Here is a 16540-nt window from a genome sequence, read left to right on the forward strand (position 1 = left end):
TCCCCTATTCCAAGCCTGTCGCACAAAACCAGGAGCACAATCAAGATGACTAAGGATCGAAAATGTCGATGCAAGCGTCGGGCGATAGTGAATGAAATGATGCTTGGGAATAGTGACGGAGGGGCGTTTTGCCGTCACAACTGCTGCTGGTGTTGATAAAAGCGACCCGCTGAAAAGTTGTCTGGAGGCATCAACTAGCCGGGCTTCAGCCGATAGAGCTGCCGCGATGGTTTTCTCGCGCTAATCCCTATCTGGCCTCAGCAGCTCGTCGCGCTCATCCACCTCTCACTCACTTTAACTTGTATCTGTTTTATCAACAGCGTGAGGTTCAATCTTTGAGTCGCAATGGCTGGGCTTGTTGGGTATGCAAGCTCTGATGAAGAAGGAGAAGATGAGCAGCCTCAATTGCAACAGGAACCCACTCAGGTATTTAAACATTCCGCGCTTGCGTCTGCGCAATGGCATCTCACTAACACGCCGATAGGTCGCCACACAGGCAGCAGCGCTTGTTGCAGATGAGGCTGAGAAAGACGAACCTCAAATTCGTGAGCTCCTCCGGCGAAAGCCTCTATATCAAAGCAAACTGACAGCGTGCTAATGTTGAAATAGAAAACACAGTAGAATCTTCATCATCACAGAAGAAAGATTCTGAAAACCAGCCGCAGCCAGCCACCATCGGCCCCGTGCCGCAAAATGCTGTTCCTTTAGGCCCATCCCTTCCACCCGCCGATGCCTCTATCGTCAACGCCCTTCCAGAGCCCGATGGGCCACAAGAGTCACCCTCATCCCCTTATTCCTCCAACCGCGGCTTGATTCACGATCTCACCCTTCCCTCTGTACCCAATCTCGACATCCCGCCTTCGCCGCCGGGATCCCCTCCCCCTGGATCCAACAAAAAAGTCGAACAATTTTTAGAACTCAAAAAGAAAGGGGTCCACTTCAACTCCAAACTTGAACAGTCCACTGCGCTTAGGAACCCATCTTTAATGGACAAGCTGCTAGACTTTGTCGGTATCGATGAAATGGGCCAGTATGAGACGACCCTTCCGAAGGAACTGTGGGATCCAAGAGGGTTTCCAGACTGGGCATTTAGAGACAAGCTCAGCAAAAGCAGAGAGAAGATTGCGAAGGAGAAGGAAGCGGACAGAGCTGCTGGTGGTCGAACAGCTATCGACTTTGTTCCATCGAATGCTTCATCAAGCGGAGGAGCGCCTAGCTTACCAGGAGGCATAAGCGCAAGGGGCGAGAAGCGTAAGGGTGGGTGGAAATAATGATTACGAACAATACATAACGAATTTGGATATGAATCGGTCGGCAGAGTAGATTTGGCTCAACATTAATGGATGAATTGCGCGCCCATGGGCCGCCCCTACACTACCTTGGAAAAAAAAAAATACAAACATCTACATGGAGGTATCATGAATCAGAATGCACCGTGACTGAGGCTTCATAACACATCTTCTTGTTCGTTCCCATCCCTTAAATGAAAAGATCACTCAATGAGTGAAATGGTATAAGTACCCCTGCACCAGGACACGCAACAGCAAGCATCTTCCACAGGAAAGAAGAAATATTTTTGCACCGCCCGACAGAAACTGAAAATCAAAGATCCCTCCTTCCCCTAGTACCATCTACGGACGCAATTATAAGATAGAATAAAAAGGTTGTCATAAATAAAATGTAGTTGAGCAGGTTTTGATTTGTGATTTTAGCTTGAGCTAGACTTGCAGCCGAGGGTGGTGCCGAGAGAGCTCTTGATAATGGAACCGATATCCATGGGAACAGTTTGGTTGTGAGCAGCCAGACCGTCAAGGAAATACTGGAGGGTCGCGTCATCGTTGCGAACGGCAGCGCCCTGGAGCTTGACGGGGATGATTCCAGTCTTGCAGTACTTGGGACTTTGAACGGCGTTGATGACCGCAAGCTGGTCGAGGTTGGCGCTAATAGGGACCTTGTTGCTGCCAGGCACAAGGAGGAGATTAGGAATGGTGAGATTGCCAATGGTGGTGTCGTCGATGAAGTTGGTAAAGGTAGCGTTGCCCTGGAATAAAGTGTCAGCAAAATCATGCGGCTACTATACCAAAGGATATTTGAGCCGAGTGCTCATGGAAACGACCTACAATATCAAGAGTGAAGTACGAGGCGTTGGGGATATCGGCAGTTGCGCTGAAGTTTGGCTGGCCCTTCTTGGCAGTGATGGCGATCTTGCCGTTGGTGACGGTAGTGCCATTGAACAAGTTCAGGCCGTTCATGGTAATAGTCTTCTTAAAGGTAACGCCCCATTTCCTGGACAGGCCAGAAGGCTTGACCTTGGTGCGGCCCTCGACGGTGACACGGAGAGTCTGGTTGGCGGCAAACCAGATGTTGAAGGTGTTGAAGGCGTCGGGGTTCTGGATCTGAACCTCCTGGCTAATGTTGACCAGCTGGTGCTTGTTGCCGTTGGTGGCGGGGAAGGAGACGTTGAGGAAAGGCGTGTGTTCAGGAAGATCCTCGAGATACATGACTCCCTCAAAAGGATCAATGTTTGCCTTGATGGAGCCATCGGTGGTGATGGTGGAGTTGATCTCTAGCAAAATGCTGTCGGGCTTGGCGTTGAGGACATTGACGCCCTGGATCTCCAGCTTGGCATCGTTGATCTTGCTCTGGGCAATACGGGGAACACCAACGAAGATGCTAGATTACGTGTTAGTGGGACAGAACATTTAATTTCCATTCCTCCTTTTCGTCACGTCGACGCATTGTCGCGTCAATGGTTCTCCCAATGGAGACACTTACACTAAGCAGATAACTAGGACAGCTCCGCAGATGAAGAGGAGCAAATATGCCCACCAGAAGCGCTTCAGGTGACGAACAAAACCTCCCTTCTTCGTGGGAGCAGGCGCGGGCGGATAGACTCTGCTCTCGGTCTGAGTGACCTCGGCGTTATCGCTCTCTTGCTTGTCGGACATTTTGCTTTGCGTTTTCCCTCGCGTTTGAGCTCTTAACAGGCGGTTGGCTTATGTCGTGTAAAGAAAAGAAAAAAAGGGGAGGAGCGAGAACCACTAGGGAATAGGTACCCCGAGTCTGTTCCGTCCTATATTGAAAAGATATAAGTGCCTTGCGCAGCGAGACCCTTCGTTCCAGTCGACGAAAAAAAGAGGCAAAAGTTGGACAATCACAAACTCTCTAGAGCCCTCATTAAACCTATCGAGGGCTTGGAGTCGGTGATGGCGGTGGTGGCGGCCGGTAGATGGATCGGGGGCGCTCACAAAACCTCCACGGCAAGAATGGAGGACAAGAGCAGGGCCGGGGTGCGACTACGAGCTCGAATTTGGCGATGGCGATGTTTAAGTAGCGACACAGAACACAGACATGGGAGCAGCGGAAGGGCAGAGACGAGCAGGGGCAAGATTGGCGCAGGGAGGGTCATGGGCCTGGTGGCTAGCTCACGGCTGTTGGCAGTTCTGGCGATGGCCTCCCCCAGACTTGGACAGCCGGCTGCTGCTGCTGTCTTTCTTTGAGTTACTGCTGCTAGTCTACTCGTACGTCTTGTGATGTTCACACCCCCTCCCTCTTCCCCTCCCGCTCTATGCCGGTTGCGAGACACACTCGCACAGCGCCATTACGCATCATGAAGCAAAAGGCGTCCCGGAGAGAAAAGGTTCTCCCAGCGTCTTCCACGTTTGGTGCTAGTATGCCGGTCCCAAGCCCTCCAGCGACCTCCACCAGCAACCCCCCAGGCGTCGGTTGCCCACCCATGGCACAAGATCCGTTTTTTCTCTTCTTCTTCCCTGTTCATCTGCATCTAGCTCGAAGCCACTCACGGCCGCCAATCTCCACCATCCCCTGCAACAGTGCAGCGATTTGCAGCCAACTAGACTCGGTACACGAGACGCAGCGGGGAGGCAGCGCGCTATTCCCTACTGGGCACTCCCCCGAGACTGTTTTTTTTTCCGCCCTAGTCGCAAGCCTCCCCGCAAAGGCACCCGATACATGCATGTACCGCTGCTGCAGTCAGAATTCAGCTGCTGATCGCTGTACCAGACCGGGTACCTTTGTGCCCAGGCGCTGCAATCCGGGGCTCGGATAATCGCTGTAGCGCTCCTACAAGCTACCAAGTACCTACTGGATGTGGCACTACCGCTACTGTACCACTGCGCCACCACTCTCTCTTCCCCCAGGAGCTGCCTCTACGGCCATCATTGTTTGATCGATGCCTGTGTGGCCCCCAAAATAACAGGAATGCCTACCAGCTGTGTGTGAGTACATGGATGTTCGTTTACCTGCCGGCCACTAACTTGAAGATCCCTCGGCTGCTTGTGAATCTTGGTAACACGTGAAAGTCGACGTCGACGCAGGAACCGGGCGATGGGAGGACGCACGAGAGAAGCCGTGATCGAATTTTCAGACGAACTGCGATCAACATGCTGGAGCACCAGCTACACAAGGAAATAGGCCGTATTACGCTGGGTTTGCAAAGCAAAGCAATTCCTTATCAGAGATCGTCCAATGATTGCATGGCAATTAGATGGGATGGGCTCGTTGTGATAAATTCTTCTTGCACGCGACCCTGCTCGCCCCGTCGAAGTCTAGCAACCTAGCAGTGGATGACTCCGCTTGACTCGGCTGCCAGTCTTGTTTGTCCTCGTACTGCCTTTTACGCTCGTCACGTACAAAGGAACAAGCAAGCATCATGCCATCTTTGAGTGAGACTATGACACTTGGGCCAGTATGGATCACTGCCAAGGTGCCGCTCCAGCTGCTACAGCACGGTCCACGACGCACAGCATGATGCCAAACATCCCTGCCAGACAATTGGCCATCCACTGGCATTCTCACCTATTGTACTGTTTAAGCGGGTTCAGAACGGCATCTCTTGCTGGACAATCAATTTCAGTCAACTCTGGCACACGCCCAGTGGCAACCGCGAAAAGGGGCCTCTGACCGAACCAAGCTAGGTGAAAGGGCCGAGTAGGAGAAACATGGCCAATCTACGCCATAAGAAGAGGACCGGCCTTAAGTTGCTCTCCATGCGACCATGGCAAAGCGTCTCCACAGCTTCCCACACAACCTTAGCAAAGCCTGCAGGAGATGCTTCCTGACTGGGAACCGTTCCGGCGTGCCACCGGGCCGCACTTAAAGACGCCACCGCATCTCATCATCTCTCAAAATGCACTACGGACTAATTCTGTCAGAAGATCTCCATATCAACATGCGAGAAAGGAATAAAATACGAATACAATTAAACCGAATAATATTTGTCCGGCATGTCTGGGTTTGGAATCTCGAGCCAACACGCCTAGGCTCACTAGCAGAATCTTGCAGCCAGTGACTCAGACAAACAATTAAACAGAGCCTTGAGATAATAAGCACAATGCGGAAGTGAAGAGAAAAAATTTGCAGACTGCTATACCTGCACTTGCAGGTAGTATTATCCGTGGTAACGTCTGATTTTAGCGTCTCGTCTCATCAAGACAGTTACACCGAACACACGATGATTACTACAGGGCTCTTTGTCTGCCGGCCATTAGTACCTTATCTCGACCTGGTCCCGGCTGATGCGATTCATGCAATGACAGGGCGGACGTCTTGAGAAAATAGCAGCTCGCTAACACGATTGGCAGGACGGAAATAAAACACCCCCACCCTTCCATTTATGAGACACTTGTCATAACAGAAAGAAGGGGCCACAACTCCAATCATAGCCTCGACAAGTGAGGCAACTGGACAGCCCGTTTGATGAATCTTCCGTATCTCGGCACGATGCGACGAGTTTCAGCTTGAGAAGGCTTGTTTTGTCATCGGTACGGGAGGGAAATGGAGGCCCATCGCATTTAGGATCTTATGACACACAGCCATCCACCTTGGAGCTCATCCAACAGCTATTTCGTTCTGGTACGGCTCCACACCATCAAATTTTGTCGGTAGACCCGGCGGCGTGGGCTTGGATGGCGCCGTCCAGCCAATCGCACACGGCCGATGGTTTCCAGATGCGTTTCCCATGACTGGTCGCGGGTTGGTTCAAGTCTCGAGATTTCGCCACAGCAAACCTAGTTGTTTGATGCCGGCAAGTGCACGATAGGTTGTCTTGTGGTGTGGCGTAGGCTGTTTACAGGTTACCCGTCTGTTCTCGCGTGGCACCATGTGCATCATCGGAAGTCCGGATATACAGGCATTTGTCGTCCGAAGAACAGACGTTTTCTTACATACATGCACTTGCACGAGTTCTAGACGCGTCTACGAGGATGTGGCAGCAGCTATTTCTTGGCGTCTAGGAGCGCAAACAAGTTTCGACAGCATGGCGGCTGCAGCAGATACGAAGCGCCATGGCCATGTCTAGTACAGAGACGCGGCCAACACTTAGACAGACAAGCACAGGCGCACACACGAAAAGAGACATGGGGGGAAGCTCAAGAGAATCGGCGCACCCGGTGAACCGAAGAGACATTACGTTATTGACAGCTTCCGAACCAATCCTATTCTTTGAGCTGAAAGACCCTAGACACTTGCTCACGCATCCTATTGAGGTTTGTGTGTTGCAGTACGGAGACTATCGTGTGATCCTTGCCAGATTCAGCTGCAGCACATGCTCATTTTGGTTTCTTGCCATACACACTGAGGCATACTTGTACCACACCATGGCCGTTTACATTGACGCATTACTACAGTAGCCCAACCATTTCCTAGGGCGCCCTCTTTTAGAAACCTCGTCTTCTCGTTACAACGCAGCTAGCCATCCGTGCCCAAGGGGGTCTTTGCACGAGTGCGGTGTCAGAAGCGGTTTAGTATAGGATTATGGGATTCCTTCTATTTCTGCGCCCCAACCTTGGCGTTCAAAGATGCTGAGGTTTTTTATTAGAACACGGGACAAGTGGATTTCAGGTCATCAATTCATATCTGTACTCCCTGTAGGTAAGTACATTAACAGTAGCTGCATATGCTAACGCAGGATTATCAGGCAGGGGCATCGTGTGTAAACTAACAAGACAAGTGAGCCCTTCTCGTCATTGCTGTTGATCCTGATCACCGCAACAAATGACGGTGAACGCATTAGCATTATGAGCTAAGCTAGCACACACATGTTGGTATTCTCTCTTGTTCTCTCAAGCACATCTGTAACACCGTGGACGATCATTTCATGAATATATTTGCAAACCAATCATTCTACCAGGCTAGAGCGTTCCGCCTGTATGCATATGTCACTCGCTTGCTGTCCATCTTTTTCTAGCCAAGGCCAAGCAAACTTGGCAACGCTACATGTACCTACCCCAGACCCCAGACTGTCTTTGAGATGACCATCTTGCAATCTTCCCCCAGCTTTGATCGTTCACAGCTGCAGAACGCTAGTGGTTGTGCTACCCACTCCCCACCAACCCCGCCGTCGGCTCGTGCGTGCCATCATCACGAGCTGCCGAGGATGCATATGAAGATTTCCTCACAACTTGGGCTTCGCCCACAGCCCCTGCCGGTCCAGCTCCGCATCTCCGTCGAAAATATCTCTCTCCACACGGCGAGTGTTGATCTGGGGCCCCAAACGTTAGCTACTGCTACCAAAGATCGCCAGATTCAAATCCTGGGGGCGGCATTTTCGTCTTGTCTAGCCTCCGGACTCGCAATCCGGGGGAGAGCGGGGATGGGCACTTACAAATCTTGGGCCGAGCTCTTGTATGTTTTTCGCTCCGAGGAGTCTCATGCATGTGGAAGTCTCCGCCTCGAGAACTATTCAGGGCCGAAATCGCCCGAGTCGTTAGAAAATCTCTTCTTGATATTTTCTCAAGCATGACGTGAAGAGAGGGGAAAGATGCACAAAGATAAGCATGCATGGCCGTGATGACATGGTTCGTCCCGGAGCAGTATTGCCGCGGGATATCAAATCACATCGTCATCGTCACTGATACGGCAAACGCGGTAGGTGTTTCATGGTGGCAAGAACATTGAAATCACAGCTACACTGGGTCGGGAATTTGGGGATCAACTCACTTTCAAGCGTTCGCTCCACGCCAGCTGCACCTCCAGCACCGAGTCCAAACAAGGCAGCACGGCCAATGCCCACCGCTTTGGCACCTAGACAGAGGGCCTTGACAACATCTGTGCCTCTCTTAATGCCGCCGTCGACCCAGACTTCGATCTTGTCAAACACTTCGGGGCAATATTTTCTGATTTCAAGCAAAACGTGAACCGGGGGCGAGGCCGTATCCAGCGCTCGTCCACCGTGGTTCGAGAGGATGATGGCCTTGACCTGCGGCGCGTACTTGGCAGCAAGGTAAGCGTCCTCGTATGTGTGAATACCCTTTAGCACGATTGGCAGATCGGTGTGCTTTGCCAGCCACGGCAGCGTTGTCTGCCATGTCAAGTCGCTGGCCGTGCCGAAGAATAGCTGCTGGCCGACACCACCGCCGCCAGGAAGCTTCTCCTGACCTCCCTTAACACCGGGCTCGACTACAAAGCCTTTGTCGAGGTTGGACTTTTCATCAATCTCGCGCTTGCCGGGTACAGGGGCGTCTAGTGTCAGAACGACACACTTGTATCGATCTTTCATCTTATTAATGCGTTTCAGCATCTCTTCGCTTCGGTCACGACGGTTCTGCACATATAGCTGCCATCCAAACACCTGGCCTGGCTTTGCCTCGGAGGCAATCTCCTCTGGCGTCATTGAGGAGTTGTTGGAGATGAGCTGCATGGCTCCGAACTTTCCTGCCGCCCTGGCGATACCAAGCTCGCCGTCCGGATGAGCTAACCTGGCCATGGCAGCCGGGCTGACATATATGGGGAGGCCAACCTTGTGGCCGAGGAGAGTTGTCGACATGTCGCATTGTGTGCAGTCGACGAAGACGCGCGGCCGTAGAAGAATGTCTCGATATACTGTAGTGTTGAATGTTTTGGTGACCATGTCGTCACCGGCAGAGTAGTAGTACGCCCATGCCTTTTTCGAGATTCGCTTGGTGGCCTCTGCTTCGATCTCGTCGAGATTCAGAAGCGTTTCGAGGGGCGCTGGCGCATCATCGTTCTTCTTGACTGGAACTGGCTTCGCCTCAATCAATGTCTTGGGATCGACCGTTCCCAGCTTGGCCTCGGGCTTGAGCTCGTCCAGCGTGCCTGACGGGTGGATGGGATCAAAGTCCTCGGTGGCATCCTTGCCGGCCAATTGAAGTATCACCTTTGCGCCGCCCGGGTGTGAGGAGAGGAAGTCGGTCACGTCGTACACCTGGCCGTAGAGGATGACCCAACAGCTATCGGCGGTGTTGTGCTTCGCGACTACAGCAGCCAATTAGTACCCAAGGACGGCACCAAGCAGCGGCCAACGACGGGAACATACCTTCAGCAGCATCGAATACCTTGGCCATGGTGTATGTAGTCTTTTGCTGTTGGTTCTTCTCTCGTCTATGGAGGAATTGAAGTTGGCATGGACCTTTTTTTTTTTTTCGCGAGCTCGACGGTAGTTCTATCGCCCTCTATTAAATGATGGGCGTTCGCCCGCCGAGTTCGCCCAGCGGATCCTGCTGTATGGCTATCGAGGACTGCGGGTGGAGTTTGGCTTCGTGTGGGGGAGGGAGCTATTCGCGCCCCTGGATGAATCTTCCCACCAATGACGGTTGCGCTTTCGGTAATACTAAGTACACTTGGTTGGCTATAGTCGGATGCGATTTCCTGGTTTCGTACAGCTCATGCTACCCTGTACAGGAGCATTTTGATCTACGATTCGACTATTTGCTGCTTTATTCAGTCAAACAATGTAAATAACAATTGGTCTTTGTTTCGACACGTCTTTACAGTACAATTGACAGCAGTATATGGCCAAGCAAGAGATAACGACTTGCATATCACATCGTCAAATAATTGAGAGTTGGCTTATGGCGTAACTCCTCGATTACTCCCGTCCACTTCCAATTGGAGTAATTTCAACGATTAGCTTTTGTCCGGCATTTATCCGTCCCTGACCCGATCCGGAAATCATCGGGCCCCGGTTTCGGGGCTCCTTCAAAAAGAAAGCAAAGCAGAAGAGCGGAATTTCGCTAAGCCGACGGGGCAAAGATGGCCGAATCAGAGAAACGCATTGCGGCGACTGCGGCCAACTTTCCCCCACGTTTCTTTGATTCCGGGCTTATCGGTTTAGCCCGCATTTAGCCGAATGTTTCCTATCGCGGGCTACGTTCTTTCTTTGCTTTGCTCTTTTGGTGACCTCATAGCTCGCCTCTGCCGGAATATCTCCGTGCCAAAGCAAAATACCGACCGAACGAAGCAAAATCCCGAGCTACACTGGTTTCGAAATAAAAAAAAAAGTAAACCCGCCTACGACAAGCTTGCAGCGATAACACATACACGTTTCTTAAAGCTGTAGTGCCACGTTACTACAGTCCAACGAAGAGAGAACTAGACTGGGTACCTTTTATTCTTTTCGGCTGTCTTCATCTCTTATCATTGTTACAAGCTTCATACATAAGCAACGACGGAATTCATGCGCTCGACAGTTTCCGCGGCAAAGGCCCTCAGAGCCGTGGCTCGGCCATGCGCACGATGCCGTCTCCAAGCGTCACGATCCATGTCCACGGCGACGAAGCCCAACCCCGCGCCGCATAGCATCGCATCATTACAACAAGTCGGCAGTTCGAGAGCAAGAGCATTGCCGCAGCAGCAGCAGCGATATTCCAGCGTCGCATTCTTCTCAACCAGCGCCGCCGCATCCGAGCCCTCGGCATCAGCATCAGCATCAGCGTCAGCCTCATCTTCCTCGGAACAAGAACAAGAACAACAACAACAAGCCTCAGCGCCGTTGACGCACTACGACATCTTCCCCGAGACGCTGCCCCTCGGCCCCCCTCCCTCGGGCCACTTCCCCATCGACACGCGCGCCCTCCGCCGCGAGTTCCTGCGCCTCCAGGCCCGCCACCACCCGGACATGCACCCTCCCGGCCCGCTCAAGACCCGCGCGGAGGCCACCTCGGCGCTCATCAACGACGCCTACAAGACCCTCGCCAACCCGCTCCTGCGCGCGCAGTACCTCCTGTCCCTGCGCGGCGTCGACGTCGCCACCGACGAGACCATGCAGGTGGACGACCCAAGCTTGTTGGCGGTCGTGCTGGAGGCGCACGAAGAGATCTCGGACGCGGATAAGGAGGAGGATCTCGCTGAGTTGAGGGCGGTGAATGATAAGCGGATTGGGGAGAGCGAGGGGGTTTTGGAAGAGGCGTTTCGGGAGGACGATGTAGCCGCGGCGAAGAGGGAGGCTGTCAAGTTACGGTATTGGGTGAATATTAAGCAGAGCTTGGATAATTGGGAAGAAGGCCGGCCGGTGGTGCTGCAGCATTGATCGATTTGATATCTGGATGGGGTGTGCTTTTTTTGCGTATATATTTCCAATTTTTGTTCAAACGTTTCATAGGTACTCTCACAATGTGAGAAAAGAGAGGAAGGGCATTTATCTAAAGGAGGACAATTTAGACAGGGAGAACGATAGACCATGTAACAACAACATACTCAACTCATGTTGATACCACCGAAGCAAACTCATTTATTAAACACCAGGTATAGTAGAACAACGGAGAAAAAAAAGAGCAAGTTACACACATTTGTCAAATTTACTCGTCTATTCATGTGTTATATATACGCACACAGATTCCTCACCCCTATTCCTCACCCCTACTTGATAAATGATATACAAAAAAGGGGTCGGCAAATATACATGTGTATATATAAATATATATATAAGAAGCAGTCATTCCTAAGTAAAAAAGAGTGACGCCGCGGTAAATGGCACACCCTGTATATATTCCCTCCATCCCTATCTGCACCCAACGCCAGTCATGCATGCTCTGTAACGCGGACATATATATAATAAGAAAAAAAGACATGAAAAAAAGTTAAAAAAGACATATGCGTCTTTGATTGCACACACATATTCTGCATGCCCAACATTACCGCCGATACGCGGGTAACTGCTCTCCATCATCGTTGTCATGTCTCCTGTGTGCACTTGTGCTCCCGGATGATGTTGCGTTGGCATTATACCCCGGATAATCGTCTTCATCTTCAACCATCGTGGGCGCAGTTGGTTCAGCATCAGCCGTCAAGTCGTCTTCCCTAGGGGCTCGACCGGGCCCGCCGCCTCGATCCATGTCCTCGGGGAATTCAGGGGGAGCGCTGGCTTCTTCCATCAGCCGCCTCCGCTCACGCTCCTGTTTATCCTCGCCGGCGTCCATCGGACCGTTGACGGCGGCTGTGAGCTCTTCCTCTGTCGGAGCCGAGGGGCCAATGTTGTCTTCTTCCCCTGAATTGCCTGCATAGGGCGGTCGTGGTGTGGCTTGGGCGTCGTAAATGTCGTCTTCGTCAGGCGAAGATGGTCCGGCTTGCGGACGGCTGGGCAGCAGTCTTTGCTCTGCCTGTCGTATGCGATCCTTCTCCGTTAAGCCTCTTGGATCAGGCAACTGAGGAGGGGGCGGTGTATACGATGGTGCGAGGTCGTGATTGCTTGTTGGCGGGTAGCTCGGATGAGAAGGGTGAGGAGAGCGAGTAGGGGAGTAGGATGGACGTTGATGATTCGTGGGAGGAGGAAAGTATTCTTGTGGTGGTGGCCCATGGGGTTGCGGATTGTTGCGGTCGATTTCTTCGTATCGAGTCGGGGTTGGGACAAAGCCCATCTCGTCGTCGCTCTCCGCATTGTCGAGCGTTTTTGACGACGAAGACACCTTGACGAGCCTCCGCTGCCCTGACGAGTCCACCGTTCCGACAATGGACTCGATTGTCACGCAAACAACGCCCTTTTGTCTTCTAAGCGGAGCCGTGTCGATGATCTCTATCTGAGCCCCCCTCCTCTGTGAAAACATGCTTATGGTCTGGTCTGTGGCGCTGCTGCTAAACGCGCCAAATCTTGAAGTCTTTCGGGATGGAAAGTGGCCAGATAGCCTCCCGCCTAGGTCGACAATGACTTCTACCTGGTACTTGAAGGAAATCATATCTCCAGGTACTCCCTTGATGGTCGGGAACGAGTCATCAGGGAGTTTGACTGGCACCGTGACGGACGCCTGCATGGTTTCCGGGTCGATGATGAGCGGTGCCGTTGTTTGGTCGAGGTCTTTGCGGAATACGCTGATGGAGCCGGCGGACGATAGTGAAAGGCCGCCTAATCCCGTTCGTGACCTGGGGTATATATCTTCTCTCTGTATTCGACGAGCGTCCTCCTTGGTCATCATGTCCTTGAACAGCTGCGACGGAGGCGAGGTATCGATTTTGCCCTGGCGGAAAAGCGTTACAATGACACCAGTCATGCTCTTTACTTGCTTGATATGCTGCACCGTAACTCGCACCGACACCGCGTCACCCGGCAAGCATCCGCCCCTGAGAAGCTCAATGCTGGCGGTAATGGTCTTGTCGTTAACAGCTTGTTGCTGCGCTGACATAAAGGCACTGGTGCCAACCTGTGATAGCTGAGTCATGTCGCTCCGACTCATGGCGGTGCTGATGCTGCGGCCGCTCTCGCCGCTGACCTCGCTTTGGACATCGCTCAAGGCGGCCGCTCCTCGGCGCTCACTTTGCTGGTCGCCAAGGGGATTCTCACGCGCGGCGGTATCCTCGGAAGGGGTCGAGATTGGTTCTCCTGCGTCGGGCTCAGGTACTACATCGACTGGCTCAGGGGTAGCAAGAGAGCTCTTGTCCAGTGCCATTGATGACTTCTTCTTTCTCGTCTTCTTAGATATAGGTTCAAGAAAGATTGTCCTCGGTTGTGGCGGTGGCAGGAGGCCTACGTCTATCCTCTCAGCCAGCATGACTTTTCTTTCGCATGTCATTGTCGCCGCCATGGATAGGGGGCGTGTTAGAGTTGCCGTGGCCATATAGGATACGGTTCCGCGCTCAAACTAGATTAGGATACAAGTGACGTTAGCAACCACTCTTGATAGTTGATGCCCCTTATATGTATACATGTATACGCCAAGGCTTCAGGCGCGAACTATGTGATCCGAAACTCACGTCAATGCTACTTGGCAGTCCCTTGTCGGGGAACACCAAGTCGAAACCGAATTCGTATCTACCGGGATCAAGCCTGCCCTCGCCGCTCAGCACCTGCTCGTCCTGAAAGAGGCTTGCGAAGCCGTTGCCATGATACTGCGGGCGCGAGGAGCTTCCTCCCTGCGGCAGCGTAGTGATGTTGCGGACCTTGGCAGCGCCGGCGGGATCCCTCAGCACGCGCACGAAGCCGTGCAGCGTAACGACCAGGTGGGTGATGCGCACTGGTTTGACAACGACCAGGACGACGGAGCCGTGGACGTGCTCGCCGGCGGCATATTTCCGATGAGGCTCGTCGCAGCGTACATGGAAGTCGGTCACGCTGCGGTTGCGGTTGCGCAGGGGGAGAGGCAGAGGCAGATTGAGGGAGCTGCCTAGGCGCGCTAGTAAGCCGGGGCGCGATCCGGATGTGGAGGAAGACGTAGACGAAGGAGCAGTCGTAGGGACGGGAGTATGCGTGAGGGCAGGCGTTGACGTTGAGGCAGACGTGGAGGGCGTATTCGATGTTCTTGCGGATGGGGATGCTGCTGCAGGGATCGACGACCGAGGCGGCTGGCTGTCGGCAGCAGCGGCAGGGGGCGAGGAGGGCGATGCTGGTGTCGGCGATGGTGAGGAGGGCGAAGACGGCGTGCTCTCTCTGTCTCTGGTGTCTCTTGCTGCGGTCGAGGCGCCAGGGAGCGCTGGCAACGACACGGACGCCGAGGCCGACGATGTCGACACGCCGCCGCTGCCCCGAGATGCTGGCATGGGCGTGGCAAGGCGGGCTCGAGCGGTCGCCGGTCGCTGCAACGGCCGTAGGGACGCTGTAGCTGGATCGTGTGTTGTCGTCGCTATCGCCGTGGGAGCCGCAGATTGGTAGGTGAGTTTCGTAGATCGTGGCTCGTAGGTCGTGGCTCGTGGTCTGGCGCTTCGGAATCCCCAAATCGACAGCGTTTCCCGAATCGGACCAAAAAATGAAAGAGCAGGGAGAGACAATAAAAAAAGACAATGAACAAGAAAAGGGAAAAAGTAAAAGGAAAAAAAAAGAAGAGAGAGAAACCCCCAAAAGCTAGACCCGGCGCCGGTGGGATTTATTATCTCCCTACTTCTCCCTCTCGCTCTCTCTCGTTCGTTCTGCAGATAAAACAGAAAATACACACCCCAATAATTCCTACCTAGTAATATTAAACTGCACAGCAGCCTTGCTCCAGCGAGCGGCAGACCGGCACGGTGGAGGGGGGCCAGAGGTGTTGAAAGAGGCAAAGTTCGGCAAGCCGCGCTGGTTGCGTCGCTGCGAGGCTAGCAGCACAGCACCAAACATTCCTAACTGGAGGATGACGAAGCTTTATTTAAAAAAAGGAATGGCAGGAATAAGCAAAAGAAAGAAATGGACAGAGCAGACACGCAAGCAAGAAAGAGAAGGAGAGAACGATATTAAATTGCACAACACAGACACAGACACAGACACAGACACAGACACAGACGCAAAGGAGATCGAAAAACGGCACGCTCGCAGCAAGCCAGAGAGGCCAGCAGCCGATTATCCTGCCTGTTTCGGTTGGCGCATCTCAGTTGGGGATTTGCCAAATGCACATGCACCCGCTTTGGCCAAGTTGCAGCAAGGCGGTGGTGCTTGTACCAATTGGGCCGTCCAAGTGCTGCCACAACGCAGCCGAAAAAGAAGCCACCGAGTCGCCTATCCTGATCCTGATCCTGATCCTTGCCATCGAATAGGACAATCGTATTGATGGAGTCTTTTGCACTATGTACTGTGTGCTGTACGGATAAGCTGGAAGCATACGATACTTGTCCCTCGATTGAGGTCATCTTACTGTACCATTGATTACTCGCGCCGGCATCTATAAGCTGGAACTTCCAAGCCTTCAATCCAAGATTCCACACCTGTACCTACTGGGCATCTAGCATGTCCCCCTCAAAACCAGCTAAAATCGAGTACCCCTGGACCCTTCTGCGTGCCCCCCCTCCAGGCACACCAGATACTAAGGCACTACTACTAGCTCCAATGGAGCTCATCTATCCCAGGCCGACCTGTTGTTTCGTTTCGTCAATCCAACCCTCAAAAAACCTCTTCTAATCAGCCCATCCTCCAAAGCTTGGGCCATAACGAAAAAAGAAAAAAAAAAAAAAAAAACAAGCTCCCCTCCCCTCCCCTCCCACCCCTTCCCCGTGTTTCTCCCCCGGGTGCATCGGAGGGATTTTTCTAGACACCCGGCACTTGAGAGAGCCAAGAAAAAAGCTTGGTTGCGCTGTAAGCTGCCGTTTCAGCCATCAAATCCCATACTGTACATACACACACTTACAGTGATATACTCGTAATACTACATTGGATGCCTCTTTTAACACGCTTTGGTCCCGTCCCCTTCTGCTTGGTGCCGCCGGTCCGGTCAATCCGGGCTGTTGATGGCACGAAAGCTGCGGGGGCCCCTTTGCAACATGTCGGAACCTCTATTTCCGTTGCTCTACAAGCAAGTACCTGCGCCCGCACCTCTGCTACCGCAATATACATCGAGTGGAATGGATGCTTTGGCGATGCACCTGGCACGGGGAGTCTAGGCCTTTCCAG

The 16540-nt window shown here is 52.8% G+C and overlaps 5 protein-coding genes across 5 annotated transcripts; 2 read left to right on the forward strand and 3 right to left on the reverse strand.

Moving 5' to 3' along the window:
- Nucleotides 1-345: 345 nt before the first annotated feature.
- On the forward strand, nt 346-1271 carry T069G_10766 (HCNGP-like protein domain-containing protein; the record flags this gene model as incomplete). The annotated part of the gene is made up of 3 exons (XM_056177976.1): nt 346-426; nt 485-545; nt 610-1271. The coding sequence occupies 3 exons, from the start codon at nt 346-348 to the stop codon at nt 1269-1271; spliced, it is 804 nt and encodes a 267-aa protein (XP_056024266.1).
- Nucleotides 1272-1708: 437 nt separating this feature from the next.
- On the reverse strand, nt 1709-2948 carry T069G_10767 (uncharacterized protein; the record flags this gene model as incomplete). The annotated part of the gene is made up of 3 exons (XM_056177977.1): nt 1709-2041; nt 2121-2673; nt 2776-2948. 3 exons carry the CDS (start codon nt 2946-2948, stop codon nt 1709-1711), a joined length of 1059 nt encoding a protein of 352 aa, XP_056024267.1.
- A 4466-nt stretch (nt 2949-7414) lies between these two features.
- T069G_10768 (FMN-dependent dehydrogenase domain-containing protein) lies at nt 7415-9323 on the reverse strand (the record flags this gene model as incomplete). Its single annotated transcript, XM_056177978.1, has 4 exons — nt 7415-7501; nt 7625-7698; nt 7960-9234; nt 9296-9323. The coding sequence occupies 4 exons, from the start codon at nt 9321-9323 to the stop codon at nt 7415-7417; spliced, it is 1464 nt and encodes a 487-aa protein (XP_056024268.1).
- A 1112-nt stretch (nt 9324-10435) lies between these two features.
- T069G_10769 (dnaJ domain-containing protein) lies at nt 10436-11287 on the forward strand (the record flags this gene model as incomplete). The annotated part of the gene is made up of 1 exon (XM_056177979.1): nt 10436-11287. One exon carries the CDS (start codon nt 10436-10438, stop codon nt 11285-11287), a length of 852 nt encoding a protein of 283 aa, XP_056024269.1.
- Nucleotides 11288-11891: 604 nt separating this feature from the next.
- On the reverse strand, nt 11892-14724 carry T069G_10770 (uncharacterized protein; the record flags this gene model as incomplete). The annotated part of the gene is made up of 4 exons (XM_056177980.1): nt 11892-11940; nt 11986-13340; nt 13392-13829; nt 13942-14724. The coding sequence occupies 4 exons, from the start codon at nt 14722-14724 to the stop codon at nt 11892-11894; spliced, it is 2625 nt and encodes an 874-aa protein (XP_056024270.1).
- Between the last annotated feature and the right edge of the window lie 1816 nt (nt 14725-16540).

The sequence above is a fragment of the Trichoderma breve genome (genome assembly GCF_028502605.1).
Source record: "Trichoderma breve strain T069 chromosome 7 map unlocalized scaffold00007, whole genome shotgun sequence".
Classification (NCBI taxonomy): domain Eukaryota; kingdom Fungi; phylum Ascomycota; class Sordariomycetes; order Hypocreales; family Hypocreaceae; genus Trichoderma; species Trichoderma breve.